This window comes from Balaenoptera acutorostrata, chromosome 2 (genome assembly GCF_949987535.1).
Source record: "Balaenoptera acutorostrata chromosome 2, mBalAcu1.1, whole genome shotgun sequence".
NCBI lineage: Eukaryota > Metazoa > Chordata > Mammalia > Artiodactyla > Balaenopteridae > Balaenoptera > Balaenoptera acutorostrata.
This window is the reverse complement of record NC_080065.1, coordinates 69,908,666-69,927,982: the sequence shown is the minus strand read 5'-3', so window position 1 is coordinate 69,927,982 and position 19,317 is coordinate 69,908,666. Positions and strand designations below refer to the sequence as shown.

At 38.5% G+C, this 19,317-nt stretch overlaps 1 protein-coding gene across 2 annotated transcripts in view; it reads right to left on the bottom strand.

The window, feature by feature from the left end:
* VCAN (versican) overlaps positions 1-19,317 on the bottom strand; it is a 115,506-nt gene that overhangs the window by 30,932 nt on the left and 65,257 nt on the right. For both annotated transcript variants that reach the window (XM_007193043.2, XM_007193041.2), the window contains 2 exons: positions 5,322-10,553; positions 1,863-1,976 (listed from right to left, as the gene is read on the bottom strand). In XM_007193043.2, the coding sequence (XP_007193105.2) occupies positions 1,863-1,976; positions 5,322-10,553 (5,346 nt within the window). The remainder of the gene's footprint in view (positions 1-1,862; positions 1,977-5,321; positions 10,554-19,317) is intronic.

The window sequence follows — 19,317 nt, the reverse complement described above, 5'->3', positions numbered from 1 at the left end:
ATGACCTCACATGTGAAACACTGAAAATACTTAACTGAGCATAGCCTCTGGGCTCTTCCCTCTCCAATATATCCTTCACTCTGCTGATTGTCATCTTCTTTAGACACAATCAAGATAATTTTACTCATTGGCTTCTAAACATTCCAAGGGCCCCAATTATCCAGGGCAGTGGTCCTCAAAGTGTGGTCCCTGGACCAGCAGTATTGGCATCACCTGAGATTAGAAATGCATGTTCCCAGGCCCACCCCAGATCTACTGAATCCGATATTGTGGAGGATGGGAACAACAAACTGTAGTTTACCAAGCCCTATAAGGGATTCTCACGCATGCTAAAGTCTCAGAATCACTCGACTATGAAGTATGAAGTAAACCTCTTCAGTACATTGGACCCAGGACTTCTTAGACCTATCTAGATCCAACCAGTTTTCCAATATTCTTTCCCAATGTTTCCCTCTCACAAACCCCTAAGTAGGCATCCTGAATACTCATAGCCCCTAGGATTCATTCTGCAGTTTGTGGTCTCTGTGCTTTTGTTTGCTGTGTTGAGTCTCCCTCTCCCACTTATCAAAAGCTTCCCCAACTTTTATCTATATCAAATGCAACCTTTCTAACATAGACCTCTATGATCTCTTGTGATGAAATGAATGCCTTTATTCCATAGCATTTTGTAATTCCACTAAAAATTTAATTCATGTTTATGTTAAGTATTAAAAATGAATATTCAAAGTAAATTAAATTTCTAAAAGGTATATACTGTATTCTTCCCTAAAGAAATGGCCTTAAGGAAAATATTATATAATAATGATGGCAAATACTTTTATAGTGTTTGCTAAGTGCCCACCACTGATCTAACAGCTTCACATATAATAACTCATTATTTTTAACTGATTGTAATGTGAAAAAGAATGGGGGCCACAGAAATGTTTTTATACATATATATGTAAATTTGATATTTAAAATATAATTACTTCTTAAATGTTATCTATTGCGATCTCTATATCCTCACTGATTAGCACACAAATAGAGCTTACTAGCTCTGTTGACTTTTGTTTTTTTTTAAAGATAAGTATTCTTTTAACATGAATGCTGAGGGTTTTATCTCAATATTGCTGGGTAATCTAAAGTGTAATCCATGGGCCTTCCTTACTCGATCATTATGAGTAAACCATTATGGTGCTGCTAAAAGGAGCACCTAGTCAGTAGATCCCATCATTTCTCTCCTAGAGTCAACATCTATATTCAGCCAAATCAAAACTGGGGTCCTTTTTAAAAATTTTTTTAAGGAAAAGGAAACTTAAATAAGAATGGGAGTAAAAGGAACTGATTTAGTAAAGAGACAGTGATATTCTTTGGAACCCAAAAGAGAGGAGGAAGACACCAATGTCACAAGCCCTTGAGGCTGGACTCTAGGGACAGCCAGAGAAGGAGCTTTCCCATTCCACATCAGAGCAACAAGTTATCTCAAAACATAAAAACTCCCTATTTTTTAAAAGAGCTTTCTTAAAAAATTTGTATTGAAATTGATAATTTATTGATGCGCAGATGTGGGGACAGATTAAAATTTTTTGTCAATACTTAACGCAACTTTACATTTGTAAAGCCTCTGTGTAAAAAACACACAAAGACACAGCTGATCCCAGTAAGCTTCACTGAGTCTTGGGTATATCAACAAAATTCAGTAAATATCTATCCCTCTTTCCCACACCCTACTTAACTTACTCTATGATTTTAATTTCACTTAACATGTAATTCATCTACACATAGGTTTCTCCGAAATTCTCTGATTGATTCAAGCAATATAAATTCTCCCCCAGTACATCTTCTGGAAAAGCACTACAGTCTTTCACGCGAGAACATCTTACCAAGTTCACACTGGTCTCCACTGTATCCTGGCACACAGGTGCACACATAGGAAGTTTCAGTAGGATAACAGGTGCCCCCGTTAAGGCACGGGTTCGTTTTGCAACGATCAGGTCCTACCATGTTCAGGAAAGAAAGAAAAGCAATTAGGCTCATCTCTAAGTTTCAACATATTTTAGCATAAAATGCCACTTCTTGCTACCATAACATAAGCTTTACCATAGCAATTTAGAGATACTACACATTAAAAATTAACATTAACTTTTCTCTCTGGAGTGTTTCTTGGCATTATAACTAATTATTACAAATTGCATCTATTCATTTCTGGGATTCAATCATCATTATTTTAAACAATATTTTGTATGGTATCTGGCAACTAATACATTCTACTGCAGATTTAGTTGGCATGATAATGGCAATTGATTTTAGTCAAAATGATTACACGTATGTGCACAGTGAATGGAAAATGTATTCTTTTAAACGAGGTTAGTTCATGTGAAATGGCTGGATACACAGAACATGCATTCTTTTTAGCATTGGCTTGTTACCATCATTTGAATTATTATTGCCTTTTACCACTTAATGCTCAGAAACTTTTTCTTCGAAAGTGTGCACTGAAGTCTCTTCTGCTACATTAATATGCTTTTTCCAAAAACACGTTCCAAATGTACTCCTTTAAACTATACTTGAAGAAAAGCAACACATGGATTAAACTCTACTGTATAAAAACAAACCCAAATACAAAAACCTCACCTTAAATGAAACCCCAAATGTTTATTACAATTTTCTTATTAAAACACAAAATTGACACTCCTAGCGGATCAATATAAAGGCCAGAGATACAAATTTATGAGGAGAAAACAGTTTAATACGTATTTTCTAAATGCAAGTACTTTTACACTATGTATTATTCTGTAATATATTATTATTATTCTGTAATATATATATTATTACATATGTTATTCTGTAATATATATATTATATTATTCTGTAATATTGCATGGATAACTTTATTTACATCAATAGCTTATATATATTATTTGAATACTTTTCCAGAATTGCTTGTTTCAAATGTTTAAGAATCCAAATGAGAGTTAAATGTTTTACAAAAGAATTGAAATAAATAGGTCATATATGGAATAAAAACCATATTGTCAAAAATTGAAGTCCTGAAAGTCTGAAATAATGTACGTGAAGAAAAGATGCCTACTTATGAAACATGAATATTTGGATAAACAGGTACTGCTACAGAAGATAATTGAGCCTTTCCCACCCAGGAAAGTCAAACTCACACTTTCTGAGTGTTAAGAAAATTCTGGACTACTAGAAAGACTTGATAGATACACATTCGCGTGTGTGGGTTCAACATGATAATTAGGTTAACTCAGATGGTTGCAACTATTTCTTCAAAAGCGACCCCAATTTTGCTAAGACTCTCCTATAGTCCTAAAGCTATTTAAAATCGCCCTAGCCATTTTAGCCTTCCGCTTTTGAAAGCACACTGCCTAGATGACAAGGCTATGGTCAACAGCACACCTACATGCTGCTCTTAGTGCAAAATCAAAATGACATTTAAGTGAAAGGGCTTGGTAAAGTGCGACGTACCACACACATGTGAAGTACAGCATTATTCCCACCACAGACACGAGAAACCATGCGAGAGTATGGGACAAGGACCTGACAAGGAAGGGGGCTGTGAACTTGAAGTACTTTAGATTAGAATAGTTTTGTTTTTGTGCATTTTATTCTCCCCTAAACACTTTGTAGTCATCTCTGAAAGCTGAAACTGCAACAGACAGACCAGGCAATCCAACAGGAGCTACTGTTTACTGAATTAGCCTAAAGTGACAATGTGTTTTGCAATGAAGACGCAAGCTCTGATTCTAGGTAAACATTGTGGACTGGATAACTGGTACACATTTCTCATTCGCTTGTCAAATCCAACTCTCTCTCTCTATATAGTTATTACCAGTGATTTCTATATCATATTTTCTCTAACCTGAAGTATATTTCAACTAAATTACAAAAGAATAAATATTGGCCAGATTACTAGGTTATCATTTACAGATTAAGTAAAGAGTGACAACAAAAAGATCCATCAGCCACCTTTGATCAATTTTATTCACGAAATACTTCAAGTCATTTATGAAAGTTACACTTTATGACTATTTCACTCTATCTGAAGCACAACAAACTGAAGCATTGGTAGCGCAAAAGATGAGTTTGAAACGATCAGAAGAATAATTCTAAGTACAGCCATGCTGTAAAACATATTCATGAAAATATTTTCATATATTTGATATCATATAAATATGATATCAAAATATCATATTTTCAACCAACACAGTCCTAGAAGTACTGATTTTTTTTTCTTTTTCTAGGTAGCAACTAGGTGGTGATAGCTACTTGTGGATTCCACTGACATTGTTATTTCCATTGTTCTTGGAAAACACCATTAAAGTGAACTTTTCAACATTATCAAGCTAGATTAAAAGGAAAATAAATTCTACACAGTAAACAGTCCAAGATTTCTGACTTACATATCATTAAATATCAATTATTCATTTTTATACTATATTAATAGGAAACCACCAAAGACCAGTAGAAAAAACCACCTACTTTGGAGTGGGGCTGATTTGGGTTCAAATCCTACTTTTGCCATGATGTGTGTGGCTACAACCCCGGGCAAATTACAGAACTTCTCTGAACCTCCACGTCCTACCCTTTTAAATGGGGATAATAACGTGTGCATTGTAGCCTTTTTGTGAAGCTTAAATGACACAGTCTATATGAACCAGCATCAAATTCGTGCTTTCTGTCCATTCAGTAAAAAAATAGAAATCTTCTCTCAACAGGCAGAGCTTGAATATATACTGGATGAATTCTCCCTCTGGCTAGGCACTGTGTTAAAAGCATTATGCAGACTATCTGGAGTAAGGGAATTACACAAAAGTATGAACTGATAACCAATATTGCATGAACTATGTGAAGTGTTTATTAAAGTTATTTACTAGTCTCATTTTTAAAGACCTGACAGATCTTGATATTGCCATAATTGCACCCATTCATGAGAGATATTTTAAAAATAAGATGTTTTTCCTGTTTTTAAAACTAAGATGTATAACTATGGGACATAAGACAAAGCAATACTTTAGTTGTGGGTAAAACCAAATTGAATTTTTATACCATTAACAATTTCAATTTTTCCATGTTGCAATTGTGTGTTGTTTCTTACACCCAGAAAAATACAAAGCATATCTTTAAAGCCCCCAAATAGTCTATACTTACTTTCTTTGTATCTCATTATGGAATCAATACTATGGCCTATCCTGCTGTTATATGAACAATACAAAAACCTTCACTGATTTTAACATCACAACAAAAATTATATACACATCTATGTTAGGACCAAGGGACTGTTTCCAAGCTTGGAAACAGATTTATCAGTGTTGTGCCCTTACCTGGTAAATAGATTGCTGTGCCTTCCACTGACTCTTCATTAATGCCAATCAGGAAACTGGTTTCATTAGAAGTTTCCAGAAGGGAAAATGACGGTGTTGCAAGCTCAGTATTTAACTCTGCGGTGCTTAGTGTTGCCTGATTATTAGAATCAAGAATCCTCACCGATACTTGCTGTTCTGGTGCTGCTACTGTGGCATCCTCCCCTCTGATCAAAGCTGCTTGTGTTTCAGGGTTTATTTCCAGAGGAGAAGGGACGGTGGGCCTCTCAGAAGTCTGTGGGCTGGCCTGAGGCACCACACCGGCCTCGACCCCATACATCACAGAAGCAGAAGTAGAACGTGGCCGCAGTGTAGCACCTTCTAACTTCATTTCACTTGCAGCTGTGACAACAGTCCCAGCCTCAGGTGTTTCAATACTGGGAGATACCTTGACAGTGTCTCCAGAAAGTTGAACACTGGTTTTGTTTTGAGAGTCTTGGAAAATCTCAGTTTCTTCTTGAGCAATTACTTCTGTGGCAGAAGCCTCCATTTGTTCTAATAATTTAGGTTCACTTCCATCTTCTGAAGGCTCTGTGTCAGGAGATATGGACGGAGGCTCAGTTATGTGAAAGTCCTCTTCACTTGAGGGTTTGAAAGTCACTTCAATATTTGCAAGTTTTCCTGGGGGTATTGGGGACGTGCTGGCATCTGTACTTGGCAGAGCTCTTGGCTGGGGGTCCTCTGAGTGCTCAGAGACCCCGCTGCCTAAGTGGACACTGAGTGGAGGAGATGATGGTGTCTGAGAGAACAGCTTTGCAACAGCTAAAACTGTTGATGTATCCGTGGAAGCTGGGGGATTGGATCCTTCCATCACATCAGGTGCCTCTGTTAAACTCTGAGCCGTAAGGTAGGTAGTACCAATACTTACGTAGGGGGTAGGATCTATCAGTGCCTCCTCAGCCCCGGAAGAGAATTCTGGTTGAAGAGAGGGACCTACATGTTTCTTTTCTTCATCCTCATTCTGTGTCCTTTCCAAATGGCCCAATGTTGATATTATTTCACTTTGGTCTGCAATAGCTTGACTGTCAGACAAGGTGCTTGATTCAAAGATGTCATCCAGGGTTTTTGCTTCAATTTTTGGTTCTTCAATCTCTGGATTAACTGTGGCAGACTTACTAGGAATGGGCAGGGATGTTGCTGTGGGAAGCAAAACATCTAATTCTGTTTCTGGGCTAGGGATGGGTATCCCAGGTGTGAAGATAAAGCCCATGTGATCTAACTGACTTCTGTTTTCAGGAGGCATCGATTCATTATGTGTTGCCTGAGTATAATTAGCCAGAAGAGTATCACCAGAGGCCTCAAAGTTTTCCTCGGTTGAAGAGAGGTTAACAGCTGCCTCATACTTCTCTAGAACTTGAGTGCTGTCTTCATTGCTGCCAGGTGGTCCTGCGGGTACCTCTGTATCTAAGTCCGTTTGCATTCCAAGGATGTCTTCATATATAGGTTTAGTGTGATCAATATCTATGATAGTATTTTTATCTGATGTCAGCTCAGGTAGAATTTCAAGGATGGTACTCTCTGTAATTGTCAATATTAAATCCTTGTCCTCTTTATCCAGATCTATAATAATATTTTCAGTGGCTTTTCTTCTGTCAGGTTTTACTGTGGAATCCTCGAATCCCCTAAAGTGGTCTTGGAAACTGTCTGCAGCACCTTCTGTGGACGTTTCATATGACACTGTACTTGACAGTGTGCTAGTTGGACGAGGGGAGCTTTCATTCTGCTCTGAATCAAGAGGCAGCGCCACTGAAACTGTTGGGAATCCATCAAGAGTAACAGCTTCAGCACTTGGAGCCTCAGGATGTTTTTCCAGGGATCTATCAGGAACAAATGTGGTGCTGCCTTGCCTAGTTGCCTGAGTAGTTCCAGAAGTGTGGACTAAATCAACCACATCCAATTCCCCAGATCCTTCTCCAGAATGTTCATAAAACCAGTCAGATGGTTTTGGTGTTGATGTAACAAATCCTTTGGCCGTTTCAGGACCATAAGTTCTCGTCAGAAAATCAGTGGAAGGGGTTGCTGTTTCTTTAGTTTCTGCTGTTGAAGTGTTCTCGTTAGAGACTTGATCAGTCATAGTCTGTGGTCTCCTAGTCTGGATTTCTTCTGCCCAACTGTGTGTCTGATTTTGAGGATGTTCCGTCTCTGTAGAGAAAGTAAGAGTTGCCGTGAAGGGTCCTTCTGTTGTGGTGTCACTTAAAATTTCTAGTAAGGCTGTGCTGGGTGCTGTCTCACTGGCTTCGAAAATGCTGTCTATTTTGGAAATGAGTGGTCTGATTTCATTTGCCACATTTCCCATTCCCTCATCGTCTCCAGTTGTGTCATTTAAGATGCTGGTTGCTAAACTTTGCACTTGAGAAGTCTGGGGATATAATGTGCTAATGACTTGTTCTATTTCAGTAAAGTTCACGGATCCTGTAGCGGGCGGAACTTCTCCTGATCCCAGTCCAGAGAATAAAAGATCCGTATCTGACTCTTCAATTGTTGGTCTCATAACTTTGGGAAAGGGTTTTATACTTTCTTTCTCTTTGATTGTTGAACCTGTAATTACACTTTCAGCTGGTATTGATTCAGTCACTGAGGCAGTAGCTAAGAAAATATGGGATTTTTCAGTAACTTCAGGGAGAGTAGTATACGACTCTAAGCTCTCTGAATCTAGGTTTGGAGTAGACACGTCAACTGAGGAAATGCCTTCCCCCTCCATGTTCTTATTGTTACTGTAAGTTTTCTTTGTTGTTAGTGTAGAATAATCTGTGGTTCGGAGTCCAGTTTCAGGAAATGTTTGGGAATCGAAAGTTGTTTGTTCTGGTGCAACAGAGCTTTGAGGGGGTTCAGAAGATTTTTGTTCTTGAATCTTTTCCTCTGACACTATTTCACTTTCAATTCCTTGTCTTACAGGGTTGACTTCTTTCCTGGGCCATAATTTGTCCGGCTCCATAGTTGGAGGAAAGTCCATTGAAACTGTGCCATTGACCGTCACTTCCTCCTTTTCCTTTGAAGCTTTAGTACTTTCAGCTTCTGCTGTTGGCACGATGGTGGATCTTTTATCAGTTTCATTGATAGCACCTTCTTCACCCAATCTTTGGTCAATAAATGGGGAATCTGTCCCAGAGACTTTTCCCACAGCCCTGGGAAACACTTGGTCAACAGAGCTGCTTACTGAGACCAATTGCTCACCTGAGCCCTCAGCTGAGGCTGTGAACTCTTCCCAAGGGAAGGCTGAAGTGCTGACCAAGGTGCTACCAGGCTCTTCTGAGCCAGCTGTGTGATTACTGTGGTCTGAAGTAGGTATTACAGATGGTGACATCTGGGTATCCTTAAATGCTGCATCCCCAGAGCCTTCCGTCATTACCGTTTCTTCTTTTGTTATGGGATGAGATACTGTTGAGTATTCTCTGAAGTCACCACTGAAATCTTCCTCCAAAGGAAGATCTGTAGAAAAGCCTTTTATTTCTGCCCCAGGAGTTGGCTCTCCTGAGATCTCTGAAATCATGTTTTCCTTGGATGTTTGGCTTTTAATTTCAGCAACCTCTCTGTCCATTACAGTACTCAAAACTAGTCCAGTTGGCTCAAAAGGGAATACAATTTCCACGTGTGGAGACAAAGTGCCAGATGCTTCCTTTCTGGCTTGAATTTCAGGCTCTGAATTTAATGCAAATGAAGAAACAGTGGTGGTTTCTGGGTCAGCAGCAGCTTCTCCAGAACCCTGCTCCATAAAGACAGAGACGGGGCTACCTGGGACAGTGGGTGGCACTTCCCGAACCCCAGGTTGACTGCTAAGGCTGGGCTCAGCAGTCTGTGCCCCCAGATGGTCTAAAACATTAGTTTCTGTAAAGACAAGAGTAGACTTTGCTGTTTCCGTTTCAGACTCTGTGGGTGTCATCCAGGACATAAAACTCTTCCTGGTAGCAGATACTGAATCACTAGATGTAGCTTCATTTGAGCTTTCTAATTCAGAGGGCAAAGTTAATTGATCTGATCTCTGTGTGGGCGCATGTACCTCAGCTGTAGAAGCCGTACCTGTAGTTCCCTTCTCCTCATCTTTCCTTGTCTTTCCCTCAAGAGATGTACTGAAAGGCCACTCAGAAGTGTCTGTCTCCCTTGCAAATTTGGTAGGCACTACTGCAGAAGATTGTTCAGAAACCAAATATACGGTGGTTGCAGGAACATCCAAAAGGCTCTCTGTGATCATTATCTTGCTAGTGTCTAAAGTAACGAGAGAATCTGTAGTATTTTTCTGTGATAAATCAGTTACCATGGCAAACATTTGATCTTTATCTTCTTCTGCTTCCCCAGAGCCTTCTGGAATCGGAATTGAAGGACTTCCTGAGAACTCTACAATTTGTCTAGGGGTTATTTCCACCCAGCTTTCTACTGTGGACAATGGCTCATCAGGCCGTGGAGTCCCTGTTAAGGTAAATGATACATCCTCTGAAACATGCGCTGATACAGAACTTGCAACTATACTTGGAGTATATGTGGTAGAAGTACTTTTTTCTGCCTCTTCACCAAATGTTCCTTCTGTAGCCCTTGAAAAGACCATTTTTTGAGATTCTTGGTCAATGGCAGCATCTCCTGAAGACTCTTCAGGAAACAGAGGTACCGATTCAGTATGTTCATGTACCAGATTATCAAGGTCAGGACTTTTCTCTGTGATTGATTCTGGCCCCTCTGTGGCTTCTCCCTCACGGCCTGGGGCTGCGGTGAAAATATCAGGCTCACCACTTGAAAAATGCTCTGGTGCTTCAGGGTAAATCTCAGGTCTCCATGTAATTTCAAGGGATTCAGTTGTTTCTTTAGACTCATTAGGTTGCATGGCAGTAGGCATTCCAGTTTTGGTGATTACAAACTGATGACTATCACTTTCACTGCTGTCTGAAAAATTTTGAGAAGGTGCAACACTTTCGAACTGGCCACGCCTAGCTTCTGCCGCTTCTGGGTCCTTGGGCACAGTGGTAACCAGATGCTTTCCATTTATGTACTGCACAGATGGGGTGGTCGTGACGTCAGTGGCATTGGCACACTCCTCGTCTTCCCCTTCATCCTCTTCACTGTGGTATAGATCAATTTCAATTAGCTCAGGTAAAATTTCAGCAATTAGATCATGCTCTGGATCTGTTTCTTCACTACAAGGCTCATCTTCTTTAGATTCTGAATCTATTGGATGACCAATTACACTCAAATCACTCATTCGACCTGAAAAAAACAAAGAGTTTTCACAATACTTAAATAGAAGATTTGGCAGTGTACGACAGAAGATATCGATAGCAAGGCTGGCTGATCACACTCTCACACACAAAGAAGGATTCAAATCTTTTCACATTAAGAGCAATCACCCTTCTATACATGGTTCTCAGTCTTCGAATTTGCTCTTTGATATTAACAATGGGAAAAATAAATCCAATTTAAGATTGTAGCAACGGGTTATGAAAAGTCTTCAACATGTTTAACACAGCAACGTCCTTAAAATGGAACAAGGAATCACATACACACATTGTAATCATGAAATATAGGAATTGATCGATGTGTGACCTGAAAAAAAGTTAAAAGTTAAGACCACTTCACCAGATCATACAGAAAAAGTAACTGACTGCTGTCCTTAATGTAGGAGGACGCTTAGACGCCCTGTATTCAATAAGGAAATGAGAAGCGATTCCTTCTGGCCTTTTGTCATAATTTGTCCTAGAGAAGACCGTTTTTAGAAAAGCAAAAGAGAGATTTCTTTATAGCCCTTTCACAGTGTGATGACAACCCCACCCCAATGCAACAGTGAGACAAGACTTAGCTGCGTAGGCTGCAGGCACACCCCATACACGAGGGCAGGAAGCCCTGGAGGGAGAGGGGGGTCTCCATGCAGGGATGGCTCGCTGAAAGCACCAGGAAAGAAGAGCCCTCCACACCTTTACACCTTTATCCTTCATGAGAGGTGACCTGGATTCAGTCAGTTATCCTTCTTTTTATTAACCTTTTCTCCAAAGGAAGTTCAGGAGTCACAGCTAAACATTAGAACTAGCATACTTTAAATAACACTTATCCTCAGAACATTTCCTAGATTGTAGATTGCCACAGGGTACCAACCACTAAGCCCAATTGCCTTTTCTGTCTCCAGATATACACCAGCAAAGCTCCTTGTCCAAATGCCAGGAGGGAGGCCATTCTGCACCCTCACTTTCATCAGAGAGGAATTCAGTCATCCTAGGAGAGGGTCCTGTCACTGCAGCTGTCCTAGTCTCAGTGTCACGGCAGTGCAAAAAGGTACCTGCGGGTGTGCTAACCCAGGAAGAAGACAAAGAGAAGCACGGAGGATGGCCCCGTGTCTCCTCCTCTGGCCCCAGGAACACTGTCGCAGAGTTAACTTTCAGCCTAGCCCTGATCCACGCCACGCACACTTAGGCTGAACCTGAGAACTTAGAGGGGGAATAATTACGACGGAGTCACCCCTGCCCCGCATCGGTAGGCAGATGGCTCCTGTTGTAAGTAGCTGCTCCCAGGATGCTCCTGGTGGGCCAGAAGTCAAGACTTGGCGCTCCCAAGGCAGGGGCCTGGGTTCCATCCCTGATCAGGGAACTAGAGCCCACATGCCACGACGAAAGATGGGGCATGCCGCCGCAACGAAGACTGGGGGCAGACAAATTAATTAATTAATTAATTAAAAAGCCGCACCCTTCCACGCATGAAAGGATCAGTATCTAGCATTTACCGATGTCAAAAAAGAAAAATACTCTATTGAGAAGGTAGCAATATTGTTTATATTCTTTATGTCAACATAAATATATAAGAAGTATATGAACTACCAATAAAAACTTTACGGGGCTTCCCTGGTGGTGCAGTGGTTAAGAATCCGCCTGCCAATGCAGGGGACACAGGTTCGATCCCTGGTCCGGGAAGATCCCACATGCCGCGGAGCAACTAAGCCTGTGCACCACAGCTACTGATCCTGAGATCTAGAGCCCGTGTGCCACAACTACTGAGCCCACGTGCCTAGAACCCGTGCTCCACAACAAGAGAAGCCACTGCAATAAGAAGCCCACGCACCGCAAGGAAGAGTAGCTCCCGCTCACCACAACTAGAGAAAGCCCGCACACAGCAACGAAGACGCAACTCAGCCAAAAAAAAAGGTAACTAAAAAAAAAAACAGAAACTTTACGGAGCTCCTTCTGTTTTTAACTATGGTTTGCTAAAAAAAACCCCAAAGACCATAAGACTTTTATGTAACTGGAACATATACCATATTTACATTTATCCCTTTCACTCTAATAAAAACAAAAAAGAAAACTCTTTTTTTTCTGTATACCATTTTCACTGTATTGTCTCCATAAAACACTATTTGTGTTGGAGTGGGATACTCTTCCCTAAATATATATATATATACATATATATGTCCATTCTATTTAACTTTCACACACTACAAATCATTCCTTATATCTCCACCCCATACGTTCAGCCTTTCAACTATGTAAACAAAGGAGTATAGGTATTCAAATGAATGAAAAATATTTCTACCATAAAGAGAAATGAGGTCAATACATAACTCCAGTATATTATGAAAATATAAAATTAATACAGGTGATTTCTGCCACAGATGTTGCAACTACTCCTAACTGCCAAACTTAAGGAAATGGCTAAATGCCTTACCTTTTTTTCCCAAAAAGAATAAGTTCGTTCAATATTAGATCACTGAAGTTGTTACTGTAACCTTATATTGCCTCATGGTGTATATATTTTAAAAGGAAACATCTTCAGATGATAAACACCTTTCAATATGGCTTGTGTTGAAGGCTACCTTTCACTAAGAAAAAAGAATGTGAGAGACTCTACATGCATGTGCATATATAGGTATATGAGAGAATACATCTTTAAATGCCTTCTGTACAAATGAATCTCTTGAAATGTCACATTGAGAATCTTATCTAATCACCAAATCAAGTAGTCTCTCATTGTTAATACTATTTGAACATAGTAGAATTAAGCCACACTCAGTTAAACTATTCTGTTCAACTCTGTAGGGTTTAACAGGAACTTCAAAAATACGCCTATCTTATATTGCTTATAGTGTCATTTTACATACAACCCTTTTCATTAGGTTTCACTGGGTGTAAATGAGAATTCACTATTAAGAATTATCACACATACAGTTGCTAAATTCCCACAGCATCTTATATTTAAATACAGAAAGAATTTCAATAAGCAGCATGGGTCTGTGTCAAGCATATAAAAAATCCCCACCACATTTTGTACCTTTTTACAAGAAGTTGAGATTAAACTAACCATTCAGCCAAGCTTCTCCAGCCAAACACAAGGATAAATAAGGAAATAACTGCTTGGTATTCTTTATTTATAAACTCCTAGGCTAGGAATAGGGTAAAAATACTCAATGTTATTATAGATTTGTATGGATTTCTAAATAAATTCCTTACTTTTTTAGAAAACAAAACTGATATAAACATATCCCACGATCTTCTTAGTGAATAATTATAGATAGAGGTTTCATTAAGTATCATGTTGGTAGCTCTAAAAATAAGTGGGGTGGAATAAAGCAGAAAGAGAAAAGACACAGAGGCATGTCAGTGTGTCACATGTCAGCATGTCAAAGGAACTGACACCCTGATGCTCACTTACATGTTTCACAAAGGAATGAATAATTTAAAATAAAATGTCTTTCTAGCAAAGAAAACAAAGAAGTCATTGTAAATCAACAATTTATATAGTAATTTCATTGACTATCAACTCTTATTGTCTACTTAATTCAATTAATCAGTGTCCCTGACATTCACTTTATATTCTCTAGTTTTAGTTCAATGAACAAAGGATAATATTCTTTTAGTCCATTTTCCACTTGGGTAAGGAACTCTGACATTTCTTATTGCTCATAAATCTATGAGGACTTCTTAGTATTTTAGACCATTGTATTAGAAAATTTCACCAAAAGACTCAAATATTAGATGGAATATATTTTCTAACCTAAATAAATATCACAATATTTCAATCACAGCCATACAAACACAGCAGAGAGTGGTCTTTGCATATACTTCACAACACAGCTCGGCATCATACTGGTTTTCGCACGCAAAGTTCAACGTACCACCACAAACATGCATGGCACCCAAACACGTCATCTCCCCAGGACCAACTGATTGCACAAAATTTACCGAGTACCTATTATCTATGAGACTATATGGCAGACACATGCTTACCAACTTTACAGAGACCTAAGACCTCCAAGGGTATCTTCCAAATCTCTCTCTCTCTGAAACAAATGCTCTTGCCAATAGGTTAGAGAAATGACCTTACTATAACTCTTTTCTCCTTATTTTTTTTTTAAAAAAGGACACTTTTTCAGTGTACATATTGCGAATGTACCAATCATTAAATTTAAATTAGGATTCCTTTTTCCACTTGCCTTATAAGGATCTGATCTGACTTGCCTCAGAATGGTAGAAAACACAGAAATACTTTAAGCTGTTTCATCTTATACTTCTCATGGTACCTTGAAGCTGGCACTGACCAAAGAACTATCAGCACATCGTAATAAACAGTGATTTTAAAAGTGCTCATTGGAAAAAAAAAAAAAAAAGTGCTCACTGGATATGTACTGTAAAAATATTTCACTAAATGAGAATTCTTAAATAAAATGAAGATATGAAATGTGAGTTGGAATTATTTTGTTTCCTTCTTCTGAAGGAAGATTCCCAAGGAATCTTCTCACAATTAAGTTACTAGTATTTATTATTAAAATAAGTTGTGTTCCAAATGGTTTCTTCCGTTTTCTTAGTATTGCTTTGAGGGTGACAAAAATATTCATTGCCCAGGGCTTTGAAGATAATTATTTTCTGCCAACAGATTCTCTACAGATAAATCTACATTTCATTCTCAGCGTGGCTAGTTTGTTTCCATATTTTAAAAATTTCATGAAACCTACCTAGTATAGATAGGTGAATTCTTTCCTACTGCTGCCACCTACATCTCACCCATATTCCTATTTGCTCCTCTTTGTTTATTTATTTTCTGAAATTACTTCTTCATCCCCCTTTCTTGTCACCACCATCACCCACCACGCATGCTATGAGAGAGTTGCAAGAGCTATAATTATTGCAAACCAGAAAAGTTTCTTTGTAGGGTGTGGCAGGGGGACACCTGTGCTATTGTGAAAGCAGGTATTTCATTACAAAGTTGTGATCTGCTCTACTTTGTGCCAACAGTGCAACCTCAGGGAGTAATTAATATTCCCAGCTCTTAGATGAACAAGTCCTTATAAAAGACGGCTCTATTTCAGAATTTTATTCTAAGGGTGATATAACTTTTATTTGGATTGCAAGAGTCAAACCACAAAACTCCACAAGGTGTATGTATAATCTTTTCTATGTTTACATGAATGTATTTTAACAGCTTGACTTGAATATACTGGTACCACGGTTAATAGATTTTTTTTTAATGGCATTTCACACAAAGCTTTACTGCTAGCTGACCTCAAACTATTCACCAAGTATTTTTAAGTACTTCATGGCAGAGTTTTGTAGACATAGCACAAGTCTTCCAGTCTTAACTGTTAGCAGACACAAAACATAGTTGCTAAGATGCAGAGGCAGCTGGCTAAAGTTCATGTTCTCTATAGGGAATTTTACAATTTAAGAGCTTTTAATTAAATGTAATTATATACAAATCTACTCAGCAGAGAGATATTAGGATCACATTTCTTTATTAAAATAGATTTCATCTTAATGTGCATCAAAAAAGATTTTGGTTCTTTATTTAAAAAGTACAATAGACAGCCATATCGAAGTACTTAAGAAACACTTATAGAACTAAAATAGAGAAAACTTGAAGTTCTCTAAGATGTTTAAGCTTTCTGACACATACCTATGAACCTAATAACCAGACATAAGCAAATGCTTCAATTTCATTCACCTTTGATATGTTCTTAATTAAAGTAAAATGCTAACTGGCACCTTATAAGGCAAAGAAAACCACCTAACGTGCATTTCAACTAGATTGTCTCAGACATCCTAAATTCCCCATCATTTTGAAAATCTGAGGCACTAAAAATGATGCCAACTCAGGATGTTGAAAAAAGAATTGACATTAGTGATCAAGATATAAACATCTTCCCCAAATCTTGTCAGTTGTTTTTGCGTACTTAATTACATTAATAATTGAAAATCACGTGATATTTATATCAATACACAATTCCTCCAGAGGTGAGAGATTACGCTAGAGGCTGGGAGATGAAGATTGGATTCTGTGACCTGCATCTCCCTATTAGCTCTGCTAGCTGAGGTTCATTTGGTGGACCACCCAAGCATGCTATCTTACTGACAGCTCCCTCTTGCTGAGCAAGGAGCTCCATATTTTTCAATTCATGAATTTTACACCCAGAAAGGGTAATAAACAAGGTAAGTGTCTCTGATGGCCTCACTTTTGAGGCAGACATGATATGGGGATGATAAATGGGAATCATCTCTTTTCCCAAATTCAGATAATCCTCTAATAATGCTGTTCTTTCAAGTGGAAAGAATGTGTTTAGATACAGTCATCTGGTCTAAGTGCGCTTAAGGAGTTATCACTGAGTGTGGGCTTTTCTTGCTTATAGAAGAGGCTCAAGGGACTTCCTAACTTCCAATTTTTAAAGAGTAAGGGCTTTCCTGGAGAGCTTAATCAAGGAATTTTGGGCCCTTCAAGCATTTTTGAACAATAAGATAAAGAGCTATATGAAAGAAAATCCAGGTTATTTTGGTTTCTAAGTGTTTCTTTGAAAGCAGAACAAATAAACAAAAACCAACCATGCCCGCAGTACTTTTCTTATCTTTTTCATGTTAGTTCTCTAAGATTGTCAAAGCTTTTCATAGATAAATAGATGCTAGAGAGAGAGATAATAGACAAATAATTACCAGATGTCCTAACACCAGAAAAGTACTTTGGTCAAAATCAAGGATTTAAAATTTGAGTAAAAAAGCTTTGACTAAAGTAAAACAAATGCCTCTCATAAATACATACATACATACATATATACATATACATGTGTGTGTGTATATATATATATATATATATATATACTTCCTTCTAAGCCTCCAAATTATAGCTACTAAACTAAACTTACCAAACACCATTTTATTTTAATTACACCACCCCTTCTTCAAAAGTCATCTCTGCCACCTGACCTCTTCAATAGCATGTTCAAACAGCTCCATCACTGTACCCACATTTATCCTCTGCCTTTTATTCTCTGTTCTCATTCTCTGCATCTCTAAGTTGGATGCAGAGAATCCAAGCCCCCATCTCAAGGTCTTCCTCATTCCCAACTCACACTTCTGTTCAACAAGAACACTCCTGCCCCCAACTTGGAATCTTCATAAACCCTCCTTTGAACTTTATCCCTGCATTTATGAATGATCCAGCTGAAGCCCCTAGATACCTCTTCACTAAAACTCATCAGCCCAAATTGGCTGTATCTTTAATTTGTATGCCATAGGACTTATGTCATATTATTCTTATTTATAACTTCCCTAGTTGTTATTATATACTTGTTTCACCTTCCTTACTAACTTCTATATTCCATAATTAAAGTGAAGGGATCCTTTAAACATGTAATGCTCTCCTTACACTAGCCACTTAGCCCTTCTTTTGGGAATTTAGTTGGATGAATGCCTACACATTTATTTATCATCAAGAATGGAAAAGTTGGGGCTTCCCTGGTGGTGCAGTGGTTAAGAATCCGCCTGCCAATGCAGGGGACACAGGTTCGAGCCCTGGTCCGGGAAGATCCCACATGCTCCGGAGCAACTAAGCCCATGCACCACAACTACTGAGCCTGCACTCTAGAGCCCATGAGCCACAACTACTGAAGCCCTCGCACCACAACTACTGAAGCCTGCGCACCACAACTACTGAAGCCTATGCGCCACAACTGCTGAAGCCTGCATGCCTAGAGCCCGTGCTCTGCAATGAGAAGCCTGTGCACCACAAGAAAGAGTGGGCCCCGCTCGCCGCAGCTAGAGAAAGTCCGTGTGCAGCAAAGAAGACCCAACGCAGCCAAAAATAAATAAATTAATTTAAAAAAAGAATGGAAAAATTTACATTTACTACTTTGATACTTCCTTTGAAAGACTTGCCTTTTTTTTGGACTGAAAATTGTTGTTTTTTGGCTGCAATAATAGCTCAAATTCTGAGATACAACTAAAAGAGCATACAGATAACTCAAATACTAAGGACTTTTATGGTTATAAAAATCAGATAATGTAAATATGCAGGCACAGTCTCAATATTCTTTTTATCATTCTTTTTCTTTCCAAATCTAGAAGCTGTATAGGCTTATCACACTGTTTTTCTCAAATGTAAATATATAATGAACAAACTCACTTTGGCAGTATAGCCAAAAGAGTCCTTAAGCTATAAGCATATTTATTTCCTTTTAATTTCCATGTTGATAGAGAGAAGGTAATATGGGTACAGCAAAGTGAGGTATGCAGTTCCGGGTAATTCCAGATGTATTCTCCACTCTTCACTATCACTTTTGATTCAATTACAATTGTTCTGAGACTTTAAAAAACATATATTTCAATGATAGTTAATTCTACTTTCTTCCTTACTTACAGATGCCAAGGTTCATTTAACATTTGTGAGAAAAGCTACACTTCCCAAAACATGATCAAAGACCACAGTTTCACTCAGGGGAGACTAAATTAAGCATATTATTTTTCCTCCTTAAAAATGGTAAAATACAACTTAAACTTGCAGAGGCTTAAAGCAGCCCCTTCCCCAGGAATGTCTATAGTTCAGCCTCTGTCTGAGGTCAGAAAGCCTTTACTTTACCAGTAGAGTTCAACATTCTCTAGGCATCAAAATCACATGCATTTAACAATACAGACACCTAATATTAAAAAAAATTAAATAAAGCAAATTTAAGAAAAGAAACAAACAAACAAAAAAAGTACAAAGGCCTGAGCCTTATCACTAGAAATTCAGA